Genomic DNA, 25,696 nt, shown 5'->3' with positions numbered 1-25,696 from the left:
TACCAAAATCTTCCCATCACTTTTGTTTATCTACTTTTTCATGTAGCTTAGCTCTCTTACATTTTTCAGATGCCCTTTAAGAGCATCTACTGACCTATGCTAGGTACTTTTGGTATGCTTTCTTCTTTTCCATGACTGCTGCTATAAACTCTTGTGTCCACCATGAGGTTCTTATTTTTTTATCCTTGCAGACAACTTTACCACATACCTTCCTAGCTGAATCAGTTAATGTCTTTAGAGTTTCCCACTGAGACGTCAAGTTTTGATTCTTGTTTTCAATCTGTTTCATTGTTTCTTCAATAATGTTTGTATAGTTCAGTCTATGCTCGTAGACAGGCTCTATAGTTTACCTCTAAAAGCTGCTCAACTTTACAACTTATTTACATGCTGTTCTTTTCAATGTGCTATTCATTTTTATCCTGCTTAGCACTAAGTAATGGTCACTTCCCATTTCAAATCCTCTGTACACTCTTGCATCCTGAACCAGCATGAAGATCGCTATCAACAATGATGTAATTAATAAGGCGTTTCTTATTTCTTGTGTTTTCTCTCCATGTGAACTTGTGCACATCTTTATGTTGGAACATGGTGTCAGTAATGAATAGTCCATGTCCTGAGCAGAAGTCCAGCAAATACTTACCATTATTAGCTTTACCCTTTTCTTCAAATTTTCCCAAAATGTTCCTATATGCTTAGTGGAATTCATTTCTTACTCTGCTGTTCAGATCTCCAACAATGACCACTTTTTCCATTTTCTTTATGTCAGTTGCCTGTTCTAATAATTAAAAAAATTCCTCCACCTCTTCCTTAGAAGAATCTTTTGTGGGACCATAGGCACAAATAAGTTTCATTTTCCATTTTCCCATTTTGAATTTTGCCCTCATAACTACTTGAAACTTGCTTCCAGTCAAGAAATTTATCTTCATTTTTGCTGTTGAATGCTATCACTGCTACTTCCTTTCCTTGATCATTATTGCCTGAATATAACATCCTGTACTTATTATTTAGTAAGATTTCACCTGTTTGTCTTCTTTGTCTCAGTAATACCAATTATGTGCACCTAGCACTTTCCAATTCTTCTGCAAGTTTGATTTCCTTTCCAATAATACTCTTTATATTGATGGTTCTTATCTTCAGTTCATTTGATGTTATGTTTATTCTTTTTCTTCTAGATTTTAAGTTGGAGCTTATTACAGTAGCTGACTTTTCTTTGTTTGACCTGGTTCCCTGCCAAAAATAGCAAGGATCTTGTTTAACTGGGTGATGCCACAGGCAGCATGAAATCTCATCATGTTGTACAATTATATGTATATGTGGTTTAAACTAATATAGAATTAGGGAATTAGCCAACCAAATTACCATCCCATCCTCATTCATTCAGTACCCAGGAGATACTAACAGGATGAACCACATGAAGCCAAGGATTGGACATTATGTCAGAAGCCCCAGTCAGTTGCATTCCTGAAAGGTGATGTAGAGATCTCCTCCTAGTTATTTTGCTTTGACCCTTAGTCCTAAAACTCCTGGTTTCCACACTCTTACAAAATGATAAGAGTGTAATGACTTGCTCTCTGTTTCTCTTCCTATCATGCATTGAAAATGATCACTCAGTCATTCAGCTATTTTCTTTCCTTCTGTTACCTTCTTAACATTCTCAGTCATCTTTCCATGGTCATTTTTCTTTTTCCTTATCACATAGCAAAAGGACTTTGGAATTTTCATTGGCTTCAATGGCTACATTCCTCTCATAATTAGCTTTATCATTCCTTATTTATGAACTTATTTATCACCTTTCTCATTATATACCCTCTACAACTTTTTCATTTTCTACAGCTCCTGTTCATTGATGATATTGGATGAGATGTTAGATGGATGAGCATCTCCTCCATCTAACTCATACCTGATTTATTCTCTTGACTAATATTCAGACCTCCATCTTCATTCACCCTTTGACCATCTATCTCATGCATTGATCACATCATTTCAATCCAAATTCTTATTCCATGGCACTGCTCCAAGCCGGTTCCTCAGTTTTCCATCATCACCTGCTTTGTAATTCCACATATTCCCCCCTTCTTAACTGAAAATTCTACATGTCTGGCAGTCTCTCAGCTCAACACCACCTGATCATGATCCCCCACTTGGAGGCAGTGTGGCTCTCTTGTTCATAGTTGCATTCTCTGAAACTATCACCAGATAATCCATCACTCTTGAATTCCAAGAGCACTCCATTACACATTGTCTCAAATTATATCTTAGCAGTTGTATAAATTCTATTTTCTTCCTTACCTGTGACTGTTTCACCTTCCATTTGCTGTCCTTACAGTTAGTCTTCCCTCCCCTATAATAATTATTTATCCTGCATTCATTGTGCTTATTTCCTAATACATTCTGTCCATATTCTCCCTTGCACACTATGGCCTGTAGCAGAAGCCAGCTATCCCAGATAGTCTCAGATACATAGCCCTCTGCATTCTTGTTCAGCTGATGCACTTTTTCCTTTACTGGCTTTGATTTTTCAGCTTCATTATTTTATTATTATTATTATTATATACGGGGACCTCCATGGAGTCCAAAGACTCGTCACGGGAGACTCAATCTATCATACCTCTCCTTGAACCGTTAACAGACAAAGCATTCACAACTGACTCTGGCAACCCGTTCCACTCATTCACCACTCTCCAAACAAAAAATCTAGTCCTCACACCCCTACTGACCATGCCTTTATTCAACTTCCAGGGACAACTTCCTTGTTCTGAAACATTTTCCCTGCATCTATCCTATAAAATCCTTTAATCAACTTAAATGTTTCTATCATATAACCTCTTTTTCTCCTATCTACCAACTTCTGCAATTCACACAACTTCAATCTAACCTCAAAGTTTATTTTTCACTTGGTCAGACTATAATAAATTTAGTTTAATCCTTTATCCAAGTGTGTGCAAACAAAGTTTGCGCCTGAAAGTATCTTCAGGACTGGGGTAAAGTGGTACAACACCGGGCAACTCTTTGCAAAGGTGGAGCAAGCTACCAACACTCCTATCTCAGTATCTCCCATAATGCAAAACACATCTCCTTGCGGATATGTATAATGTTATGCATTAAGGGGAGGGCCACTACCCAGACTAGTTTCGACCTTTATTGAGGTCTCTTCAGTGGGAGCCAGGCCCAAGTGGAGATACCAGTTCCTATAGGAGGAGATGACCTTGCTAATGCTTCTGCCTGGTATCTCCACTTGGGCCTGGCTCGCACTGAAGAGACCTCAATAAAGGTCGAAACTAGTCTGGGTAGTGGCCCTCCCCTTAATGCATAACATTATACATATCTGCAAGGAGATGTGTTTTGTATTATGGGAGATACTGAGATAGGAGTGTTGGTAGCTTGCTCCAACTGGGCAACTCCTTTGCAAGGAGTTGCCCGGTGTTGTACCACTTTACCCCAGTCCTGAAGATACTTTCAGGTGCAAACTTTGTTTGCACACACTTGGATAAAGGATTAAACTAAAATTATTATTCAATCTAACCTCGTAGGAAACATTTTACATGCCACTCCTCATCTTGGTCACTTGCCTGTGAATTCTTTCCACTACTTCCTTATCCCCAAGAAACCCAGTAGACCAGACTTGAGCACAGTAATCCAGATGTGGGTATCAAGGCCTTACAAAGAGGGATTAAAACTTCCTTATTTCTACTTGTTAATTATGTTCTTGACTAGCCAAGTAATCTTATGGGCTAATTTAGCAACATTAGCAATATGTCCTCTAAACTTTATCTCTCTGTCTACCACCAACCCTAAATCTCTAGCTTCATCTATTTCCTGGAGTACAGTGCCATCAATGTGATACACAGCTTGTAATCTATTTATCCCAAAATGCATAACTTTGCATTTCGTGACATTAAACTGACACCCTCAACCTTTTGCCTATACTGACAGCCTGCAAGCTCTCCACACACCTTGATTAACTATTGCTCTACCTAGTTTTGCATCATCAGCAAACAACTGAATATTTCCTTTCAGATTATTTCCTAACCACTAGTCACCTGTTTTTGCCTTGATTCTGCCCCTCCATATACCATTTTTTGATATCTGTCCAGCAGCCACCCTCTCATCCACTTAACCAGTGTCATATCCATCCCATTTGTTCCAATTTGTGTAACAGTGTTCCATGTGGTATTCTGTCAAATGTTTTTGCAAAATCATCACTCTTATAAGAATTACAACAAGAATTATTAAGGCATGACTGACTCTTCACAAAGCCATATTGACCCTCATACAGTATCATATTTTTATCTACCCATTCTTGAATTCTCTTTTTTACCAATTTTTCTAATTCTTTTACCACCACGGCTGAGATACCGATTGGTCTATAATTTGCTACTGTAGTCTTAGAACCTCCCATATGCAGAGGAATAATTTTGCCCTCTTTCCACTCCCTTGGAACTCTACCAGAGCTAAGACTTAAATTGAACTGTTTAGTCAAAGGTATTGCCAGTTCCCTTGCACATTCTCACAAAACCCTAGCTGATATCCCATCTAATCCCACAGCTGTATTTACATTGAGATTCTGCATTATCCTAAGAACCTCCAGTTCATCCACCTCTGTTCCCACATTAGTGTCTGTCACATAGATGAAGCAATAATCTCACTAGGACAATATATGCTTGCAAAGTGGTCACTCTGTAAATCAACTATTTTATCTGATTCTCTCTCCTTGTGACCATCATCACTCATTAAAGTTAATCTTCCATAGTTATTCTTCCTCTTACTTGCCACATAAGGAAACAACTTTTTGGGATTTTCTTTGGCTTGCTTGGATAAATTCTTCTCATAATCTGATTTTGCCTTCCTTGTCATGCTGGTCACTTTTCTTGCTTGAGCCTTGTACTGTTCATGAGTTTTCTGGTCACTTTTCTTTTTATATAGCCTCCACAGCATTTTCTTCTTCTCCAGCTCATGTTTAATGATATTGTTCATCCACCTAACTCCTACCCGATTAACCCTCCTTATCCTAGGTATACAGTTTAATACTGCTTCCTCTAGATGACCCTTAACTATATCCCATGCACTATTAATATCCTTACCCTGCATTGTTTTATGCCATGTACAGATTTAAGCTTTTTTATAAGCATGTCATAATCACCTGCCTTGTAGTTCCACAAATACCCCATCTTGATAGAATATTCCTCATATTTTACAATCTCCCAGGTCAAGACCACATTGTCACTTTCACCAATTGGAGGCAATGTTGTTACCTTGGTTATGGATAGCTCTTCTGATCCTGTGACCAGGTCCAATACTCTCCCATCCCTAGTCCCCTCCATCACATGCTTCCTTAAGTAATTATCCCTCAGCAGATGTATGAATTCTGTTTTCTTCATACCATGTGATCTTTCTTCCTTCCGGTGTATATCTCCATAGTGGAAGTCCTCCATAATAATCACTCGACCTGTACTCATTGTACTCCCTGGCCTATTGCAACAACCAACTGTATATTTTATCTTATTGGTCTTAATCTCACACCAGATTGCTTCAAATGAACACCAATCCTCCCACCTGTCTCCTATTCTTTTTGGTTGCAGTTCATCTGCTATCATCAGCAGTACTCATCCCCAATCCTATCTTCCCTGTAACTACATCATCTGCTGTTAGTCAAATCTCACTAATGCCTATAACTTTTGGCAAAGTTTCACTAACCAATGCCAAAAATTTCTGCCTTTTGTTCCTGATACTTCTGGCATTAGTATATAAGAACGGCAACATCCCTTTATTCCCCCACCCACCTTTTACTTTCTGAATTGACAACCCTATTCAATATTTTTGCTTGAGAGACTAGATTCATCACTTAGCCATTCTCACACTCACTCGCTTCATGGGTACTTTCATGCAAACTCATTTGCTTCCAACCTAATTGCTTAAGTTTTCCTGAATTTGTACATCAACATGCTTGGTGAACAAAGCTCTCTCTCTCTCTCCAGGCACCTGACACCAAAACCATTCAGATGCAGTCCATTCTCATTGTACAAATCCTTCTTTCCATCAAACAGAGACCACACATCCACAAATTCTACATCATTCCTTTTGCACACTCTACATATAAACTCGTTGGCTATTGTTGCCCTCCTTCTCCTCACCTCTATCATAGCTTTTCGCTCTTCAGTTTTGTCTCTTCTAACAACTCCTTTACATCCTCCCTCATAGAATACTTCTTGGCTCTCAAATCATTGGTACAATCATTTCCTTCAACTTACCTTTTTACATCCAGATTCTTCTTCTTCTTCTCCCATAGTCCAAAATGAACCGTTGGGTCATTCATGGCTGGTAGGTGATACTCTTTGCTAGCCTCCTCCAGTCGTCTCGGTCTCTTGTTCTTAATTTCAGATGTTCCAAAAACACGGCTGGTTATCTCTTGTAATTCTTCTTCACTTTCTGCCAGAAGATCGATATCGTCAGCGAAATGTAAGTTATTTATTCTTAGTCCGCCAACTACTTTATGAATATGACACTATTCCAGTGTCATATTCATAAAGAGCTTCATCTATGACATATTCCAGAAAACGATTAAAAAGAAGAGGGGACAAGATGCATCCCTGTCTTATCCCCCCCCCCCTCCGTTCTGCCCAGAACGGTTCACTGCTGTAATTTTTAATTTCAATTCTCATATCAGATGAGGAATAAAGAGATTTAATAATCCTAATGATTTTGTTGTCAATACCATAATGTTCTAAAATTTTCCATAATGCCTTGTGCCATATTGAGTCAAAAGCTTTTTGAAGGTCTAAGAAGTTGTGACAGATTATTTTGTTATGTTCTATGTATGTTTCACCTAGTATGTGTATTTTAAAAATATGGTAGATTGTACTTCTGCACTTCCGGAAACCTGCTTGTTCATCTGATAGTCTGCTTTCTATTTTCTTTTCGATTCTTGACAATAGTATTTTTAACAGGATTTTGCTTGGATGACTAATAAGGCTTATTGTTCTATAGTTGCTACATTTATTGCTGTTTCCCTTTTTAGGGATAGGTACAAGGACAGAAGTCTGCCAATCAGAAGGCCAAGTCTCTGTGTTCCATACGTCCTGGAATAAATTTAGCAAGGTGTCTGTGATGATGTCACCTCCTTCGCGTATCAATTCCACTGTGACACCATCACTTCCTGGTGATATTCCAATTTTTGAGGAGCTAACTGCTGCAATAATTTCTTCTTTTAATATCAGGTAATCTCCTTCCTCCGAACCTCCTGCCAAAATATCATCCGTCAGTTGAGGGTCCTTTTGAAAAAGCTTGGTTGCATAACCTTTCCATCTATCAATTATTTTCTAGTTATCCGTGATAGGAGTTCATCTTCTATGCTCCAATTTATTGCGGTTAAAGGTTTGGTTAGCTTATTGATAATTTGAAAAGCACTTTTAGAATTATTTTTATTTAAGTCCTCTTCTATATTTTTGCATTCATCCAACATCCATAAGTTTCTAGGATGTTTGATTTCTTTTTTAATAATCTTAGTAATATTTTTATACTGTTCTCTATTATCACCACTATTAATATCAGATTTCAAATCTTCTTTCGTCGCATAGGTCCAAAATATTGTTAGTTATCCATGGTTATCCATTTATTTTCCTTTTGTATCCAAGGATTTCTTCAGCTGTCTCAGTTATCTTTTGTGAGAAGTATTTGGTTTTAGATTCGATACTATCATGTTTCTTGAAGCTTGTGTCAAAAATTTGTTTTAATTTGTATTTATATAGTGTATTTATTTGGGGATCTTTTAATTTTTCTATAATATATCTTTTACGAGTTGATTTTGTAGGTAATCTTTCCCTCATTTTCATATTCACAGTTGGATGGCCATATTGTGGTTGCTGCCAATGTCGGCTCCAGGAAATGATCTGGTTCTTGTGAGGTTGATGGAGTTTTTGAATCTTGTGCTTCAAGGATAAAGTCAATTTGGTTGTGTGTTTTACCATCAAGGGAAGTCCATGTCCATCTTCTGGAAGGTTTATGGAGAAATAGAGTGTTAGTAATGGTAAGTTCATTTTGTGAGGCAAAATTGATCAATTCAAAACCTCTTTCATTTGTCTCCTCATAGCTGTATGGTCCGACAAATGGGAGATAATCCTTTCCGATGTCTGTTCCAATTTTGGCATTCCAATCCCCCTTTACAAACAAAAGGTCTTTTCTATTCGCTCTGGTGATTGTTGCATTAAGTTGACCATAAAACTCCTCTACTTCGGAGTCCTCGTGATCTGTGGTTGGGGCATAGACCTGTATGATGGTGATATTGAGTGGATTTCCTCTCAGGTGGACTAGAGCAATTCTGCTATTGATAGGGTTGAATTCCATGACAGAATTTCGTGATGATTTGTGTATCAAAAACCTGACACCTTCCTTTCCGCTGCAGTCACATCCAGAGTAAAAAAGCAAATGTCCTTCATCTGTTGTTAGCTCTTCTGTTTAGGGCCATCGAATTTCACAAAGTCTCATAACAGTCCATTTATATCTTTTTAGTTTGTGTTGTAGTAATTTGAGTTGACCTGATTGTAGTAGAGTCCTAATATTCCAAGTTCCGGTCATTAAATGGTTGCAGAGTCTGAATCTGGATCCAGTTTTTCCATTATTTTTGTCAGTGATAGTGGTAGCGCCAGTTGCTAACTTCGCATTGCCATCCCTGGAGCTACTACCAAATGGCAACATGGACCTTGTTGAACCGGGCAATGTCTGAGCCGGCATGGTGTGCTGTGTTAAATCCTTCGCCATGAATGTCTAATGGGCAGTAAATTAAGACAGATGATGCCAATCTCCTCTTCTGTCTTTGCCTGCTAGCATTTAGCTGGGCATAGTGGGATGGCCTTCATGCCTTGGGAGGTGCTTCGCCCAGTATTTTTTTTAGTAGATGATGTCACAGAGACCAACGTGAATAGAAGATGAACCAAAAGTGTTTAGATATTATTTATTATTATTTGACACCTCCAGGGAGTCCAAAGACTCATTGAGGGAGAGTGTGCCAACAGCATCGAACGATTGAACCTCTTCCAACTACTAACCTTAACAAATATTAAGAAATATCATTGTGAATACAGCTAAATGATTGGGTGAAATATTAACCCATATGTTATGAGAAAGTGCAAGAGAAATGACTGTTTGTCCCATCACTTGGAGAGTCTCAAGAGAGTAGTGGAAAGAGGTCAAGATAGATGTGTTACATAAACAATAAGAGATGAGTAGCAAATTATAGACCAGGTATCACTCAGGAGCAATAGCTAATGGTAGAATTCAGGAATGGAATACTCTGAGCATCACTTTTGAAAGGGATTTCTTGTCTTAGTAATTTACTCACTTTCTGTGATACACACATGTTGGGTAAAGGGAATAGCTACATCATAATATTGCTAGACTTTGCATGTGGCATTTACAGGATACTTGACAGAACCCTGTTATGTAAAGTGGAACAAATAGTAATAAATAGGAAAATGGACACCTGCAAGAGTTTGACTGTAAGATAGAAATCAGAGAGTAGTTATATGGTGGAGTCAAATTAGGAAGAAGGCACTGTGTTTAATTTGTGCATTAATGATACAGAGAATGGTTTGAGGAGTGGGAGAATTGCTGATGGTGGTAGACTCGGGTTGGAAGTTAAAAGTGATGTGCAGAAATCTGCAAGATGATTTTAAGTGTACTAGCAGTTTTGGGGAAAGGATAATGATTGCAAGTTGAATGCGAAAAGTGTAATATCATTATATAAGTGAGATGGATATTAGATCCAGCTGAATATAGAAACCATGAAAGTTTCGTAAAGTAAATTTACCTTACGAAACTTTCATGGTTGCTACATTTAGCCATGAAATAATGCTGGATGTAATATCCACTTGACTTATATAATTTTACATCGCTGAACTGAAACCTTTTGGCTCTTTATTTTAGTAATTTTATACACTAACCAAGAGTATGCTTATGAAAAATACATCTCTCTGACATTTCAAGTTCCTTAGTACTGAATGAGAGTTTTTGCTCTCTTAAGGTTTCTACCTGTTCTTTGAGGAGAACCAACCAGTTCGAAACAGCTGTCAGGTCAGTGAAACCTTATCAAAATGGATCAATAAAAGACGAATATATTGATGCTTGGGTGGCACCTATGTCTTCTGTATGGTCCATACTAAGGCAACTTGTGAATTCTGGGGAATATTCCCGTAAGCTCTCTGGTCAATTTACCTTACAGAACTTTCATAGTTTCTACATTCTTCTTCTTCTTCTCTTCCATCTAAGACGGGTTGAGTCTTCTCTTGAGCAGGATCTTCCAGTCTTCTCTATTCCTTGCTGTTCGAAAAAGTTCCTTATATTTTCTGCATCCCGAGATGTTCTTTATTAATTTCAGCCAGGTAATTCTTGGTCTTCCAGGTCTTCTTTTTTCAGTTGGAAAAGTATGGATTAGGACGTTAGGAAGTCTGTCTGCATCCATGCGTACAGTGTGTCCAAACCATCTCGGTTGTTGTTTTCTAATTTTTTCTATTATTGTCTTTTTATACAATAGTTCTTGTCTGACTGTGATGTTTGTTTTCTTTTCTATCCAATTTGTTCTATTTATTTTTCTTAAGCATTTCATTTCAAATGCCAGCAGTTTTTTCTCCTCTCTTTTTTTAACTGTCCATGCTTTTGCTCTATAGATGACTGTTGGTATAATTATTGCTTCATATAATTTGATTTTGGCTTGTTTAGATATCTTGTTTGTTTTCCAAATTTTCTGTAATTTTCCCATGGTGGTCCATCCTATCGCTATTCTCTGTTTGATTGTTTTGAGTTCATCTATTGTTTCTGTTAGTTTTGATCCAAGGTATATGAAGTTGTCTACTTGTTCTATTTGTTCTCTGTTTAGGGTGGCTGAGATGGTAGTTCTGCTCCTCTCTATTTTCATCACTTTTGTCTTATGTATATTTATTGTCATGTCATATGTTTTACAGGTTTCGTTTAGCTTGTTGATCAACTTTTGTAGTTCATTTGGGGTTCTTGCAAGAAGGACGAGATCATCTGCATATTTGATATTATTTATGTTTAAACTGTTGACATCGATTCCAGGCTCATTGGCTATTGCTTTCTTTACAACTTCTTCTAGATATATGTTGAATAGGCATGGGAAATAATGTATATTCAGCTTTGAAATAATGCTGGATCTAATATCAACTTGACTTATATAATTTTACATCGCCTAACTGAAGCCTTTTGGCTTTTTATTTTAGTAGTGTAATATCATGTTTTTATTGATGAAGAAAATGTCATGAAATTCTGAGGAAATTTTTCATTATATGACAGGATAGAAGAAAACATTGCATCACCTCTGAAAGAATTTAAGAGTGTAGTTAACAAGGGCATAAGGACTAGTTTTTTTGTTTGAGGGAGTGGAATGGAGTGATAGGGATATACATGATGACTGGTTTTTTTTTTTTTCACTTACCAAGCTCAAGGAGAGGTATGGTGGTATGAATAATGATTAGTGTGTGTGTGTGTGTGTGTGCGCGCCTCTAGCAGTGAGTCTTTAGACTTCAGAGAAGTCCAAAGACTCATTGCTGGAGGCATCTACACACTAATCATTATTCATATCATCATACCAAATTCATTTAGCAGTATCGTGATGAACAAATATTATGAAATCGCAATTTTCAGTTGACATATTACAAATGAACAATCAATATGGAGTATTTAAAAATGATCTCTTTTGTGCCTATATCTCATGGGAATCTTATGTATGAAAGATGGAAACAATAGCTCAAGCATATCTGATGCAGATATGAAATCCATAATTTTAGTAGAATATCATAGTCTAAATATAATTATGTTCTAGCAGAGTGTAGTAAAAAAAGGTATGTGAATAATAATAATAATAATATCAATGAGCAACACTAAAAGCAGGGATTAGGGATGAAAATGTCAGTCATCTTTTGAGATATGGATTTTTAAAACAATGTTTGTTAATTTTAACCCCCATTATTGCTGCTTTCAAGATTGATTGATTTTACAGGCTTGTTGAAGAAATAAGAGAAAAATGTGGTATTTCTGTGGATAACGAAGACATATATATCAATCCCATATATGAAGATTTTTTAAAATCCATAATACTGAAGCAGAGAGGCAAATCATCTCCATCAGTTTGCGTATTTGATTCAGTAAGTTGTTACTGGAAAATTTTCAAAACTGAAATTTTATAGTTGTTGCCAGTTAATTCAATCAGTGATCATGCAGTGATTACACGCACACACATATATATTTAATTCAGTAAGTTGTTGCTGTAAAACTTTCAAACCCAAATTTATAGTTATTGCCAGTTAATTTAATCAGTGATCATGCAGTGATTTTATATATATATTATTATTTTTGAAACAGTTTAAATGACTAGAAGCCGAAAGATAAAAATAGAAACACTATTTTATTTTAAATGAACTACACAACTAGTTTTGTCTTATTAGAAGTCGTCATTGGGTACATAACATGAGAAAAATACCAACAAACATTGTGAGAGAAAATCTGTACATTAAAATGATAAATTAACATATGAAGGCATTCTGTGGATCTCTTTTCATTGTTGGGCATGTGCATACATTCAAGATCTCATTGCATTGTTGTCCAAATTTGGCATTCACAAGATCTTGAATGCATGCACATACCCAACAATGAAGAGAGATCCACAGAATGCCTTGAAATGTTAATTTAGCATTTTAATGTATAGATTTTCTCTCTATCTTAGTCTCAGAGATTATAACCAAGGGTAGTTATAATCTCTGAAGTTATAGTGTTGAGATGTACTGGATTAAGGACTATTTCTTTAGATTCTACAATTTTTCTTTCCAGTTCATAGCATGTGGATCAAATCAGAAAACATCCTTTGATGCTTAAGCTTTGTTCCTTGCTCAGTACACCCAAGCAAAAATGTAACAACCTGAAATATTCTGGTATTTGGTGCAACTGCAACATGCCTAATTTTGGCCAGACAGAAAAATCCATCTAATTACGTCTAGAGGAACATGAAATAAACATTACATATTGCAGAACTAGAGTAAGTGCTCTGTCAAACCATGTATTGAATTCTGCTGACGCTAACAATGAAACCTCTATCGTTCATCCAGTCATAAAATGGACATATTGGAAAATATCTTTTAAGGCTATGATGAATTGGAAAGAGGCATTGTAGAATCTCAAGAAATCACCCTCCATCTAGTACATCTCAGCAATAATCTCTTAGACTGTCATTGCACTACTATTCAACTTTGGTGTTCATGAGACCTTGAATGCATGCCCATGCACAACAATGAAGAGATACACAGCTTCAAACATTAATATGTTAACAACAGAGATACAATAAAGTTAATATATATAATATAATATAATAATATTATATATTATATATGACTATATTATATAGTCGTATGTTATATTATATACAACTATAAGCTGAGAGATACTTTATTGTATCTCTCAGCTTATAGTCTTTTAATCTATTTCAAAAAAAATGTCTCTCAGCATAGTAAATCAGTTATATCATCTATATATATGTATACACTGGATAGACAGTATGCATCTCCTGGCTTCTGAATTGTTCTTCCATCATTTTCTTCATCACCACTTTGGTCTTCCTGCTTTCCTGTAGGATGATACTACAGAAATTGTCTTGGCAATCTTCATTCTGCCTTTTCACTCAGTCTTTATTTTATCCTTTCTATTTTTCTCTCCATGCTGATGTTTTATCATTTGATGTGTATCCATAAACTTTTTTTTATATGATCTAAGCTTGTATATCCTTTTTAATGATCTTAGGAATTTCATTTTTGCAGTAGTATTTTAATAAGATCTTTTTTTTTTTCGTTTTCCAGTTAAAATTTCTGATCCATGCATAAACATTAATTTGGCCCTTAATTTATAGGACTCTGTTTTTCTTTTCTGGTTTTACCTTTCAAAGTCTCACATATATTACTTATTAAAGGTAATGCTGAATCCTTAATAACAGAACTGTGGACCTTGTTTAAGTACACATTTGTCAAGAACTGTTTTGTTTCAAATGGAACTTTCCCAGTTAAAACCATTCGCTTGGTAGAATTGAAATTTCCATATTATAATCTTTACAATGTAATTATAAGAACAGATTTTTGGAGTTTGCCTTCATTTTCTTGTATTATTGCTTGATCATCTGCAAAAAAAAAAAAAAAAAAAAAAAAAAAAAAAAAGTACTATTAAGAGTAATTCTCTGATTCAGCTTAATGCTAGTATTAAATTCTTTTCTTTTTCCCATCACTTCTCTCTCTCACTCTCTCTCTCTCTCTCACTCACTCACTCACTCACTCACACACACACACACACACACAGACGGACAGATGAGGAAGAGTTGCAAATTTGTTTATCCATTAATGAATAGTTAAGTTCCTTGGAATCACTAGTTAAATTTAAAATGATTTTGTTCCTTGGTATATACTTGGTATTATTAGGTCTGTACAAGTCATTTAGAATATCTTATTAGAATAATTTATTGTTATAAATTATGAAGCTGAGGGGAAGGTCTCATTCAGTAAACAGTACAACTATCATATTGAACCTTGAAAGTCATTTATACTCTCCCAACATTCACAACACATTCTGGGAATATATTCCATTCTCCAGGCTGCTCTCCATGTGAAAATTTTTCTCCTCACACCTCTCTTCAGGACATCTTGACATATCTTTTAACAGTGACCCATGGTTCTTGTCTTTCCATTTTTTGTATAAATCCCATGTATTAATCTTGCAAAATTCACTCACTAACTTGAATGTGTCTATTATATCACCTCTTTTCTGCCTATTTCCCAACTTAGCAATTTATATTCCCTCAACCCCCCCACTCCTCCCTATAACAAACATTCCTGGACCCTCTCTAGAGTTTCTATATCATAATAGAAATTGACAACCAAATTTCAACACATTAATTCATCTATAGTTTGACCAGTGTTTTATACAGTTCCTTAGCAACCTTAACAACCACTTCCTTAGTCCTGTTTGTGAATTTGCTCCATATCGTAAAAGAAATGCACTGTATAGTCTATGCCACACTTGCAACCACAATTGCCAACCCTGAATGTCAGAATGCCATCACTCCCCCCCCCCCCCAGGGTCCTGAATCCTATCTATCAATTCCTTAAGCACAGTTTCACCAGTAGAGTACATCACCTAATATAGCATGGTGCAAAAAAATAGTACTGCATAATTATGATATATGTTGTGGAATAACTGAGTTTATTTACAAAGAAATATATGTTTACGCATGATGATATGTATAAACACAACTATCAGTGTAATCTTGGTAAAATAAAGCATTAACAAACAGTAGATTATGTGCTCAAAATGGGCACCTTCTCTTTCAAGACAGGTTTCGTAGGATATGTGAAGGTTCTCTGTCATCTTGGCGAACAAAGGTTGGGACATCTGCTGGACATATCATGTAAGACAATAATGACACTATTGCTTGGTGCATGCTTACGAAAATGATGCACAAACTGCTCACAAACATGTCATAGACTTGGACCATTTGCTCTACCCAACTCCATATGAACAAAAATAATGCTCAACAATAAACGTCTATTCTTCCAATGTTAACAACATTGCTACAGCTAAATAAATGCAATGGTGTAGACTCTGTGTGCGCTGTTCTATTAATGTGCATGCAGTCGATTGGCAATCTCATAACTCATGTACTGAGGTGTCAGGGTTCAGTACTGTTTTTTTTCTTGTGCCATACCTCTGCATTCCAGAGTGCCATCACCTTGCAATTAATGTTCAAGGTAGAATCCCAGTGCTTCTCAGTGTTCCATTGCACCATATGCTTTCAAAAACCTTATTATTGCCATTGACCTCCAAACTCTCCACTCTCAGAGGACATAAGAAAAAAACAGTAAAGTACATAAACAGTACTTTACAACTGCATTTTCCCTTCCTATCCTGCCAAAAAATGCTCCCCCCGCTACTTCTGTCAGTGTAAGTATATCATCCATCATCAACTATATCATTTATCACATTCCATATATCATCTTCCATCAACCATGTCTCAGAAATTTCAATGATCTTTGGGCAGGCTTATGCTATCAATGTCACCAATTCATCTTCTTTATTTCAGATATTCCTTTCTTATTGCTCTTTACACCTGTAAGGTGCATGAGGCCACAAGTTTAGCTTGCCATCCTCTTTGGTCCAGTGCTGCTTCTCTTGCTCTCCCCCAGCTCGACCATCCAAGTTTGTTTCATTCTTTGATTACCATCCAGCACCATGTCATTTTAGGTCTTCCCCCTCTTCCTTTTACCATCAGGTGCCCATGTCAATGCTATTCTTGTGTGTTCTGATGTTAGCATTCTCAATATATGGCCTATCCATGTCTATCTGCGTTTCTTTAACTCTATTGTAATGGTTTTGTTGTAAATTTCAATATTTGAGATTTTATTTAGCCAGTAAATTTTGAGAATTCTGCAAAGACATTTTGTTTTGAAGGCATCTATTTTATTTTCTTGTGTTTGGTTAATTTCCATGATTCACTTCCATAAAGTAATACAGATTTAACAGTTGAGTTAAAAATTTGCACCTTTAAGTTTGTTTTTATATTGGATGATTTCCAAATTTTCTATAAAGTTTTAAATGCGTAGCAAGATTTTTTATTCTTATTGCAATGTCTTTGTTGGTATCACCTTCCATGTTAACAGTTGCTCCGAGGTAATTGAAGATATTTGTCACTTCTATTTGATTACCATTTATAAAGATTGGGTCATTCTTTAATTTTTAATATTTTGGTTTTCTTCTCATTGATGTGTAAGCCTATTTGTTTAGCAGTTTCCTCTAACTTTGCTGTCTTAATTTTCATGTCTTCAAATCTAGATGAAAGTAGTACAATGTTGTCAGCATAGTCCAAATCTTCTAAATCTTCTAATGTGGTGTCAGTGTTCCATCTTATTCTAATTTTCAGGTTTTTTCAGGGTATTCCACATTATCCAATCTACGACAATGATGAAAAGTGTTCCAGACATGACACAACTTTGCTTAACACCAACTTTGATGTAAAAACCTTCGGAAGCTGTTCCATTTAATAGAATTTGGCCTTTACTTCCATCATACAAATCTTTTATAATATTTATTATTTTGTCAGGAAATCCATCAATTTTCAGGATTTTCCATAGACATTCTCTGTCTATGCTGTCGAAAGCTTTGGCAAAATCAATAAAATCGAGATACATAGTTGAATTTATTTCACCACTCTGTTCAGTTATGTTTTTGAGAATAAAAATTTGATTTGTTGTGCTTCTTCCATTTCTAAAGCCTGCTTGTTCTATTCTGAGAATTTTTTCATTGCTATTTTTTATTCTATTTATTATGATTCTAGTGAAAATCTTTGATAGTACTGACAATAGGCTGATTCCTCTCCAATTGGTACATTTTGTAAGATCACCTTTTTTGGAATTTTGACTATTTGTGATTCTTTCTAGGTACTCGGAACCTTCTCAGATGCCCATACGATATTAAATAGTTTATACAGTATAGTTTCTTTTAGTTCAGCTTTGAGCAGTTCAGCACTAATGTTATCATTTCCTCTTGCTTTTCTATTCTTTTGGATCTTGATTACTTCCATGATTTCTTTCACTCTCCCATGTTTACATGAAATTCAAATTGATTTGATATCTCTTTGAAAGGGAATTCGATATTTGGATTTATAGAGTCGTGTTTAATATTTAATAATTCTTCAAAGTACTTTTTGCTCTCGAGTTAGTAGCTGACCATTTTTATCTTTAACCCCACATTCATTCATCTGATAGGTTCCTCCAAGTTGTCTTATAATTTCTTGAACTTCTTCAAGATTTCTGGTATCATTCACTCTCTGAGCATCCTCAGCCAGCAGTTGATAGTAGTTTCCCTTGTCATTTTTGTCAGAGCACTTTACCATCTTGTGTACTTCTTGGTATTGCTTATGATATTCTCCACATAATCTTTCTGATTTGCAGTTGTTTATTTTCTCTTTTATCTTCTTTCTTTCTTCAATTAGTTTCGATGTATTTCCTGTAATCCATTCTTTGTGTGACTTCCCACTTGTCATTCCTGAAATATCTTCTGCAGTTTTATTGAAGGTGTCTTTACACTTTTCCCAGTTAGCTTCAATCTTGTTTTCCTAATCATTTTCATTTGATTCTTCCAAAAGTGAGAATCTGTTCTTCAGTTCATCGGTAAATTTCTCTTTTATTTTATTTTCCTTCAGTTTATCAATGTTATATTTAATTTTCTTATTCTTTCTTAGTATTGAATTTCTTGCTAGCTTTAATTTAACTATTGTTGTTAGCAGAAAATAGTCTGAAGCTGTATCAGCTCCTCTTTTAACTCTTACATCTTTTAATGTCCTCTTGAAAGTATTACATATAGCAATGTGATCGATCTGGTTTTTTGTTTTTCCATCGGGGGAGATCCATGTTATTTTGTGAATTTCCTTATGTTTGAAGATACTACCTCCTATGATAAGGTTATTTAATTCACAGAGGGATGTAAAAAGTTCTCCATTTTCATTTTGTTTACCACTTGCTTCCTTTCCTATAGCACGTTCATCTTCCGGCTGTTTTTTCCCTACTTTAGCATTCATGTCTCCCATCAAAATTAACAAGTCGTGTTTAGGGACTTTATCAATCACTTTTTGGAGTTGATCATAGAATTGTGCTTTCTCCATTTCTTCAGCATCATTTGTGGGTGCATATACTTGTATGAATTTCATGAACCTGGAGAAAAATCTAGCTTTAATTATTTGGTTATTTATTGGGTTCCATTCCATTAGGCTTTTCCTTGCTTTCTTACCTGCAATCACTGCAACTCCTTTCTCATGTCTTTCATCATCTCTCTAATACAATATTTAATATTTGTATGTTGTTCTTATCTCACCAAAACCTGCCCATCTTGTTTCAGCAATTCCTAAGATATCAAGACCGTATTTACTCATCTCATTGACTATCTGCCTAGTTTTCCAATTTGGTACATTGTGTGAATGTTCCATGTTCCGATTTTAAGTTTAATTTTAGGATGAATGATTGACTTCATCCGCAAGTGAGGTTCCATAAAGCTTTGCCCCACCTGCATCATAGATGTTGGCTCCTCTCTAAAGTCCTGTAAATATTTGTCTGTTTGGATACCACAGGTCATAGCACTCTGCCCCTAGGGATTTCTTGCTTCACTGATGGTTTTTGTAATCAGGCTTTTTTTTTTTTTATGAGGATGGGTGATGCAGTGCTTGCAGCATGTATGCATCCCAGAAGTTAGAAATAGAAATGTGGCAGATGAGAGATCGGGGAGTGAATGTCTGTGTAAAATGTAGAAAATGGGAAGAACTTTGTGATTTAGAAATTAGCATAAAAGACCTCGGCAGCATTACATCAGAAATGGGTGAAAACTTCTGAGAAAAATGAGTAGCATGATCGAGAGTAAGGAAATCAAGTGGAATGTGAATGAAATTATAAAAGAATAAAGTATAGTAGGTTTGAAACATCGTCAATTTTTTGAAGATAGTATTGATATGGAGGATAAATCTTGAGCAAGAGTAGGTAGCGTGCAGAGAGAGAGAGAGATGTGCTGAAAGAAGTGGAATGTAACAGGAATTAGTTGAGAAACATGAAAGAAGAGATTAGGAGACTGGAAACAATGAATGTGAAGTGAATCAGAGTAGGAGTGAGAGAGAGTTATGGGAATGATAGAAGGAAAAAGAATAGGAGAACCAGTGAATGAAGAAATGAGAGAAAGGCAAGACAGTGCAGGAACCAGGAATGAAAAAATGACAGGACAGCAAATAAGTGGAGGAACATGGAAAGAAAGTTAGGAATACATGTGAGCAAGGAAGATACCCAGTGGTAAGATGTGTGATGTATGGAGATTCGAGGATCTGTGGTGTATACAAGATAGTATCACAGAGGAGTGTTTGCCTGGAGGAATGATAGATAGTGTGACTATTGCAGTTATGTGAGATGAAAGGTGGATGAGATGATTGTGATGGTGGACATTGTGAAGGGCAGTGTGAATCGAGTAGTAAGAAATCTGGGATTCGTGCTTGAGGTTGTATGGAAGAACACTGAGAGAAGGAAGACAGTGAGTGTGTTGCACATATATGATAATGCAGAACTGCGGAGAAGAGCATCAATAACGAACAATAAGCCAATGCCAATTGCATAATAAGCCAAAATGTGTTGAAAGAGAAACTAGGAGTATGTGGATGCTTGGAAGGCATTTTAGGACAGAAAGAAACTGTATGATAGAGACAGCTTGCATTTGAATGAGGAAGGACATAGGCATCTGGAGAGAATGTTATTCTCTGAACAAGTCAGTGTGTCAATGCAGGGAAACTAGATTATCAGGGTAGATGGTAGCAGGGATATTCACTTGGAAGAAAGAGGAATACATTGTGTAGTATTGAATCTGGTAGTATCTGGAAAGAATAATGATGGGTATAAAAGCAATGACAATGCACTGATTCCTTATACTAATGCCAGGAGTATCTGGAAATGCTGCCATAGATGTAGCTTATGCTCGTCCCTATGACAGTCCTAAGCCCAGTTAAAAGAGGAAGGTTGAGTGCTGGGATGGTGGCTGTCTATATGAAAGTGTCTGTGATGAAAAGATATGGAACTACAAGCAGGTAAGTAAGGAAATCTCAAGAAAAAATTTCAAGCATTAATACATGGAAAGAGGTGTAAAGTTGAAAAAAGTGACACTTTCTGCAAACATCTAACTCTAACCCATTCCAATGCATCAAGCAGATATAAAGTCCTTTTGATCATCAGATTCACTCCAGACTTCATAAATTCATTCAGCTCCTTCCTGTCATACCAGAGCAGTAGACTCATCATATTTACTCTTTCATTTTTCTTTTTCACTTCTTCCAGCAACTCTTCCATTGAGCTTTCGTTCCCTTCCTATTCACTTTTCCTTTCATTCTTCTTTTTTGCTGCACCATATACTAGTCACTTCTTAATTTAATCATGCTCATGTTTTAAACTTTGAAGGACTCATTGTAAGTGTATTGTTTCTTCCCTTACTGCCACTTCATCATTTACATTACCTTCCACCATTTTTTTTTCATATCTCATCTACTTTCAATCACACCAACTACATTCTGTATGGCATTCCTAGTTTGATGGTTTTCATCATTAACATTCATTGTTTCGTTCCCACTTTCAACATATCTCTGATTTGTGTCACTAATTCACAAAAATTTTCTGACATATCCTCCACTCTCAAATCCATACTCTAAGTCATTTATTATTATTATTATTATTCAGGCCTCCATGGAGTCAAAAGACTCATCGCGGGAGGTCTTTTCTAAGAAACACAAGTCTATCAAGACTCATCGAGGGAGGCTCTTAGGAAACACAGTCTATCATACCACTCCTTAAATGCATTGACCATTCTCGCTCTCACCACTCCATCAGGCAATGCATTCCATAGTTCAACCACCCTCTATGCAAAGAAACCATTCCTCACCCTCTTTCTCACAGTTTCCTTTCATAACTTCCAGGGATGGCCCCTTGCCATGACTCCTTCTCGCTGTTCAAAAAGTGGAAGAACTCCCCAATGTCAACCGTGTAACCACCTTTCAACAGTTTAAAAATCTCAATCATATCACCTCTCCTTCTTCTATCCACCAAACTCTGCAGTCCACACTCCCTCAGCCGATCCTCATAACTAACATTGTACAGTCCTGACACCATCTTTATTATCTGCCTTTGTCCTCTTTCCACAGTTGATTTATCCCCTTCAAATCCTGGGGACCAGATCTGATAACAATAGTCTAAGTGTGGTCTGATCAGAGTCTTATACAACAGAATGATAACTATTTTATCTCTGCAGGTCAGTGTCCTTCTCATCATTGCAGCAATCCTCTGTGTTACCTTCACATTTCAGGTTTCTATCAATCATCAACCCCAGATCTCTTGTCTCCCCTTCATCCTCCAGTTTAACTCCTCCCATAGAGTATGCAGCATCCCATCGATGTGTCCCAAACCTCAAGACCTTACATTTTGCTGCATTAAACCGACACTCCCATTCATTTTCCAATCTATGTAGCTTATTCAAATCCTCTTGCAGGGCTACCACATCTGCACTATTATTAATAACCCTTCCCAGCTTCGTCCACAAACAACTGAATATCCCCTTGCAATCCACGGACAATGTCATTGATATAAAGGTTAAACAATGTAGGTCCCAGTACTGAGCCCTGTGGAACCCCACTTGTAACTTTCTGCCTCTTTGATATTGCTCCACCATACACAACTCTCTGATACCTATCAGACAGCCAATCCTGAATCCAGTTGACCAATCTGACATCCAGACCCATCTGCTGCAATTTGAATATCAGCTTATCGTGTTGCCCCCTGTCAAATGTCTTTGCTATGTCTAGGAAAATGGCAGTATATGCCTTTCTATCATCTTATGCTCTTATAACTTTATCATAAAAGGCTAGCATATTGCTAAAACAAGAGCGCCCCTTCACAAATCCATGTTGACTCTCACAGATAACATTACCCTCATCTGCCCAATGCTGTATACGGTCCCTCACTAATTTCTCCAAGATCTTAACAACTACTGATGGCACACAGACTGGCCTATATTAGACACTTCCAGTCTGCTAATGCCCTTATGCAATGGCACTATCTTACCTTTCTTCCATTCCATGGGCACCTTTCCCGCAGCCAGACTTTCATCGAAAAGTCAGGTCAAAGGCACTGTCAGTTCCCTAGCACATTCTCTCAAAACTTGTGGTGAAATACCATTTAGTCGCACAGCTTTACTAACATCCAGAGTACTCAGTATTTGAAACACACTCTCCTCCTATACCTCTAAACCTCGAACCTGCCCTATCCTTCTGGTATTCAAATTGACTCCTCCAGGATGAAATACTCCAATAAAGTGTTCATTGAACAATTCCACTATGTCCTCTGCATCAGTCACTCTATTCCCATTTATATCCCAAAATGTCATTCTTCCACAGTCATTTCTCCTCCTAATGATTACATAGCTAAAAAATTCCCTAGGATTTTTCTTGGATCTAAGGGCCAATCTTTTCTCATATTCCAGTTTTGCCTTCCTTACCATACTAGTCACTCTCCTGGCCCGTGTCTTATATTTTTCATGCGTCTTCTCTTCACCTATCTCCTTATATCTCTTCCATAGCCTCTTTTTCGCATGCAGTTCATCTTTAATATTGTTTGTCATCCACTTTACTCCAAATTGTGTCCTCTTCTTCACTTGTGGAATACAGCTTACCATTGCTGCTAACAAATATTCCTTCACAATTTCCCAAGCACTAATGATATCCCGGCCTTCCAATTCCTCCCTTCATGAAACTTCCCCAAGTTAATGTCTAAGACTATTATAATCACCTGCTTTATAATTCCACATACGTTCCCTTCTCTTTTTTTTTACCCTTGGTAATGAGTACATCACCCAAAATCCCTCATGATAAAGTCTTTGAACAAAGGATTCCTTGACCACCATTGTTCTTGTTTGTGTTGGTGCTATGTAGTTCTGTTTATAAAAATACATATAACAAAACTTGCAGAATAAACACCTTCTATATCACACCAAATCAATTCAGAAGGTATGTTGAGGGAGTGAGAATATGTTTTATATGGAAATTAGGGATGAGTGGAGAGATATTGTTTGAATGCCTTGTGCATGCTAGGAGTGTGAACAAGTCTTTACTTTTGACTCAGCAGAGACTTGTTATAATAACCATAGTAAATAAAATAATCCATTTTATATTCTGCAGACAGAGCAGTTACCACTCTGTAGCCCTAACTTTTAGAAATTGCTTGGCAACCAATTTCTCTTTCATCATTCACAATAGATTCTTTTGATTTTTAATGGTAAGCCAAGACAAATGTACATGTAATGGGTATGATAAATGCCACCATCTTGTGGTCATTGTAATAACTGTTATTATTTGGCAAAACTGTTTTGCAGTTAATTTTGCAGTTAAGTTTTGGAGTTTAAAAATCAAATTGCAGGGGGAATAGTGGGGAGGAAAAAACTTACCTCTGCTGAAAATCCATTAATTGCATTAAATGACTGGAGGAGGAAAAAAAGCCTACAATGTTTTTAAAATAATTTGTGATCATAGAATCATATATCTGCAATCTTTACTTATATTAGAATGAGATTGTCATATTACATGTTCAAGTAGAATGGTGATGTCACACAATTGTAAGAAAAAAATGAATAATAGTACTCACTGTGTATTACTTTTCCACTCATGTTCACTAAAAAGAAACTTTTTTCCCTTCCCTTTAATCCCCTTTTTATGAATTAATATTATTTAACAGTATTATAAGACTATTAGTAGTATAATACTAATACAAGAAATATTAATCTTTAGAATTAAACATGGATTATGACCCCTAATGTTAATTTTCTGCTTAAAATCTGTTTCATATATTTGGCAGGTCAACATGCATGTCAACAACATCGATGTTAAATTTCCAACTCAACTATTTATTAATAATCACTTTGTGAATTCATTGAAGCATAAGACAGTGCAGTGTGTTAGTCCTATTGATGAAACAGTAAGTACTTTACATATATGATTATTCTTTTTATTTTGTGAAGATTTTAAATTTAGGTCTTTAATCTTTAAATACAAGTTAGCATGTAATTCTAACTTCTTGCATTTAATTTATGCTTTTTATCAATTAGCATTTCCTTAACTGAAATCCCATTTTTATTGTTCCTCAGCTTTATTTTAAAGTTAGCTAATAAATATATTTCATGGTGAAGTTGTAATCTGTTTTCAATATTTTATATTATTGAGTTTTTATGGTGTTTTTGGTTCAAGTAAAGTTTTTTCTTTCCTCATAAAATATAATGTTTTCTTAATTTCAGAATATGTTATGCAGCATCCAATATCAATTAAGGGCAAACTCTACTTATTTCCTCATTTTATCCTTCACAATGAGATTCCTTATGTTGAATTGGATTTAAACAATATTGATGCGAACACAGATTGATAATAAAATAACTATTTATTAACTTAAAAGCTAATATTTCGCTGGTATTATATCCAGCATCTTCAGTGCACATGAACAAAGTTTGTTACAAATGCGAGACAACCACAATTCGGTGTAACAGTGGGGCTAGTATAAGTAATTGCAACACAAGATTAAAGTCCTAATACGGCGCTAAAAAATAAAAAAAAAAGTCCAACGTTTTGTAAAAAATATAGTAGTCCAAATAGTAGTCCTTGAAACTTTTGAAAAATAGTAGTCCAAAGTTTGAAAAAAAAAAACAACAACTTTGGACTGCTATTAAAATATAAACCTTGGACTAAAATTAAAATAAATAAATATTAATTTGGTCATAGGATGACTGCTCCTAAATCTTTGGTGGATTTATACAGCCATACTTATTAAAGTTTGGAGTATGTTTTAAGGCTTCTATTGATTACAGGAACAACCTCTCTGACTTGTAGAAGCTTCTGTGCAGTAGTTTAGTTTTTTTCCAATTGATCCTGTGTTGTGCTGGGGTATCCAAAGCATGGTGTGCTGGATATATTTTTTTGTGTTCACTGAGACGGATGTCCACAGTTCTTCCTGTCTGTCCGTAGTAGGCTCCACAGTTCTTCCTGTCTGTCCGTAGTAGGCTCAATGACAAGAACAGGGCACTTCATAGACTCCTGGATGTGATAAAGGAG

The 25,696-nt window shown here is 36.1% G+C and overlaps 1 protein-coding gene across 2 annotated transcripts in view; it reads left to right on the top strand.

Moving 5' to 3' along the window:
• LOC150106251 (mitochondrial 10-formyltetrahydrofolate dehydrogenase) overlaps positions 1–25,696 on the top strand; it is a 654,974-nt gene that overhangs the window by 290,281 nt on the left and 338,997 nt on the right. For both annotated transcript variants that reach the window (XM_090392273.1, XM_090392274.1), the window contains exons 10-11: positions 12,008–12,152; positions 24,453–24,572. In XM_090392273.1, the coding sequence (XP_090248399.1) occupies positions 12,008–12,152; positions 24,453–24,572 (265 nt within the window). The remainder of the gene's footprint in view (positions 1–12,007; positions 12,153–24,452; positions 24,573–25,696) is intronic.

This window comes from Typopeltis vanoorti, chromosome 5, assembly GCF_054136105.1.
Source record: "Typopeltis vanoorti isolate ZY-2024b chromosome 5, IOZ_Tvanoo_1.0, whole genome shotgun sequence".
NCBI classification, from domain to species: Eukaryota; Metazoa; Arthropoda; class Arachnida; order Uropygi; family Thelyphonidae; genus Typopeltis; species Typopeltis vanoorti.
This window is presented reverse-complemented; position numbering and strand designations above follow the sequence as displayed.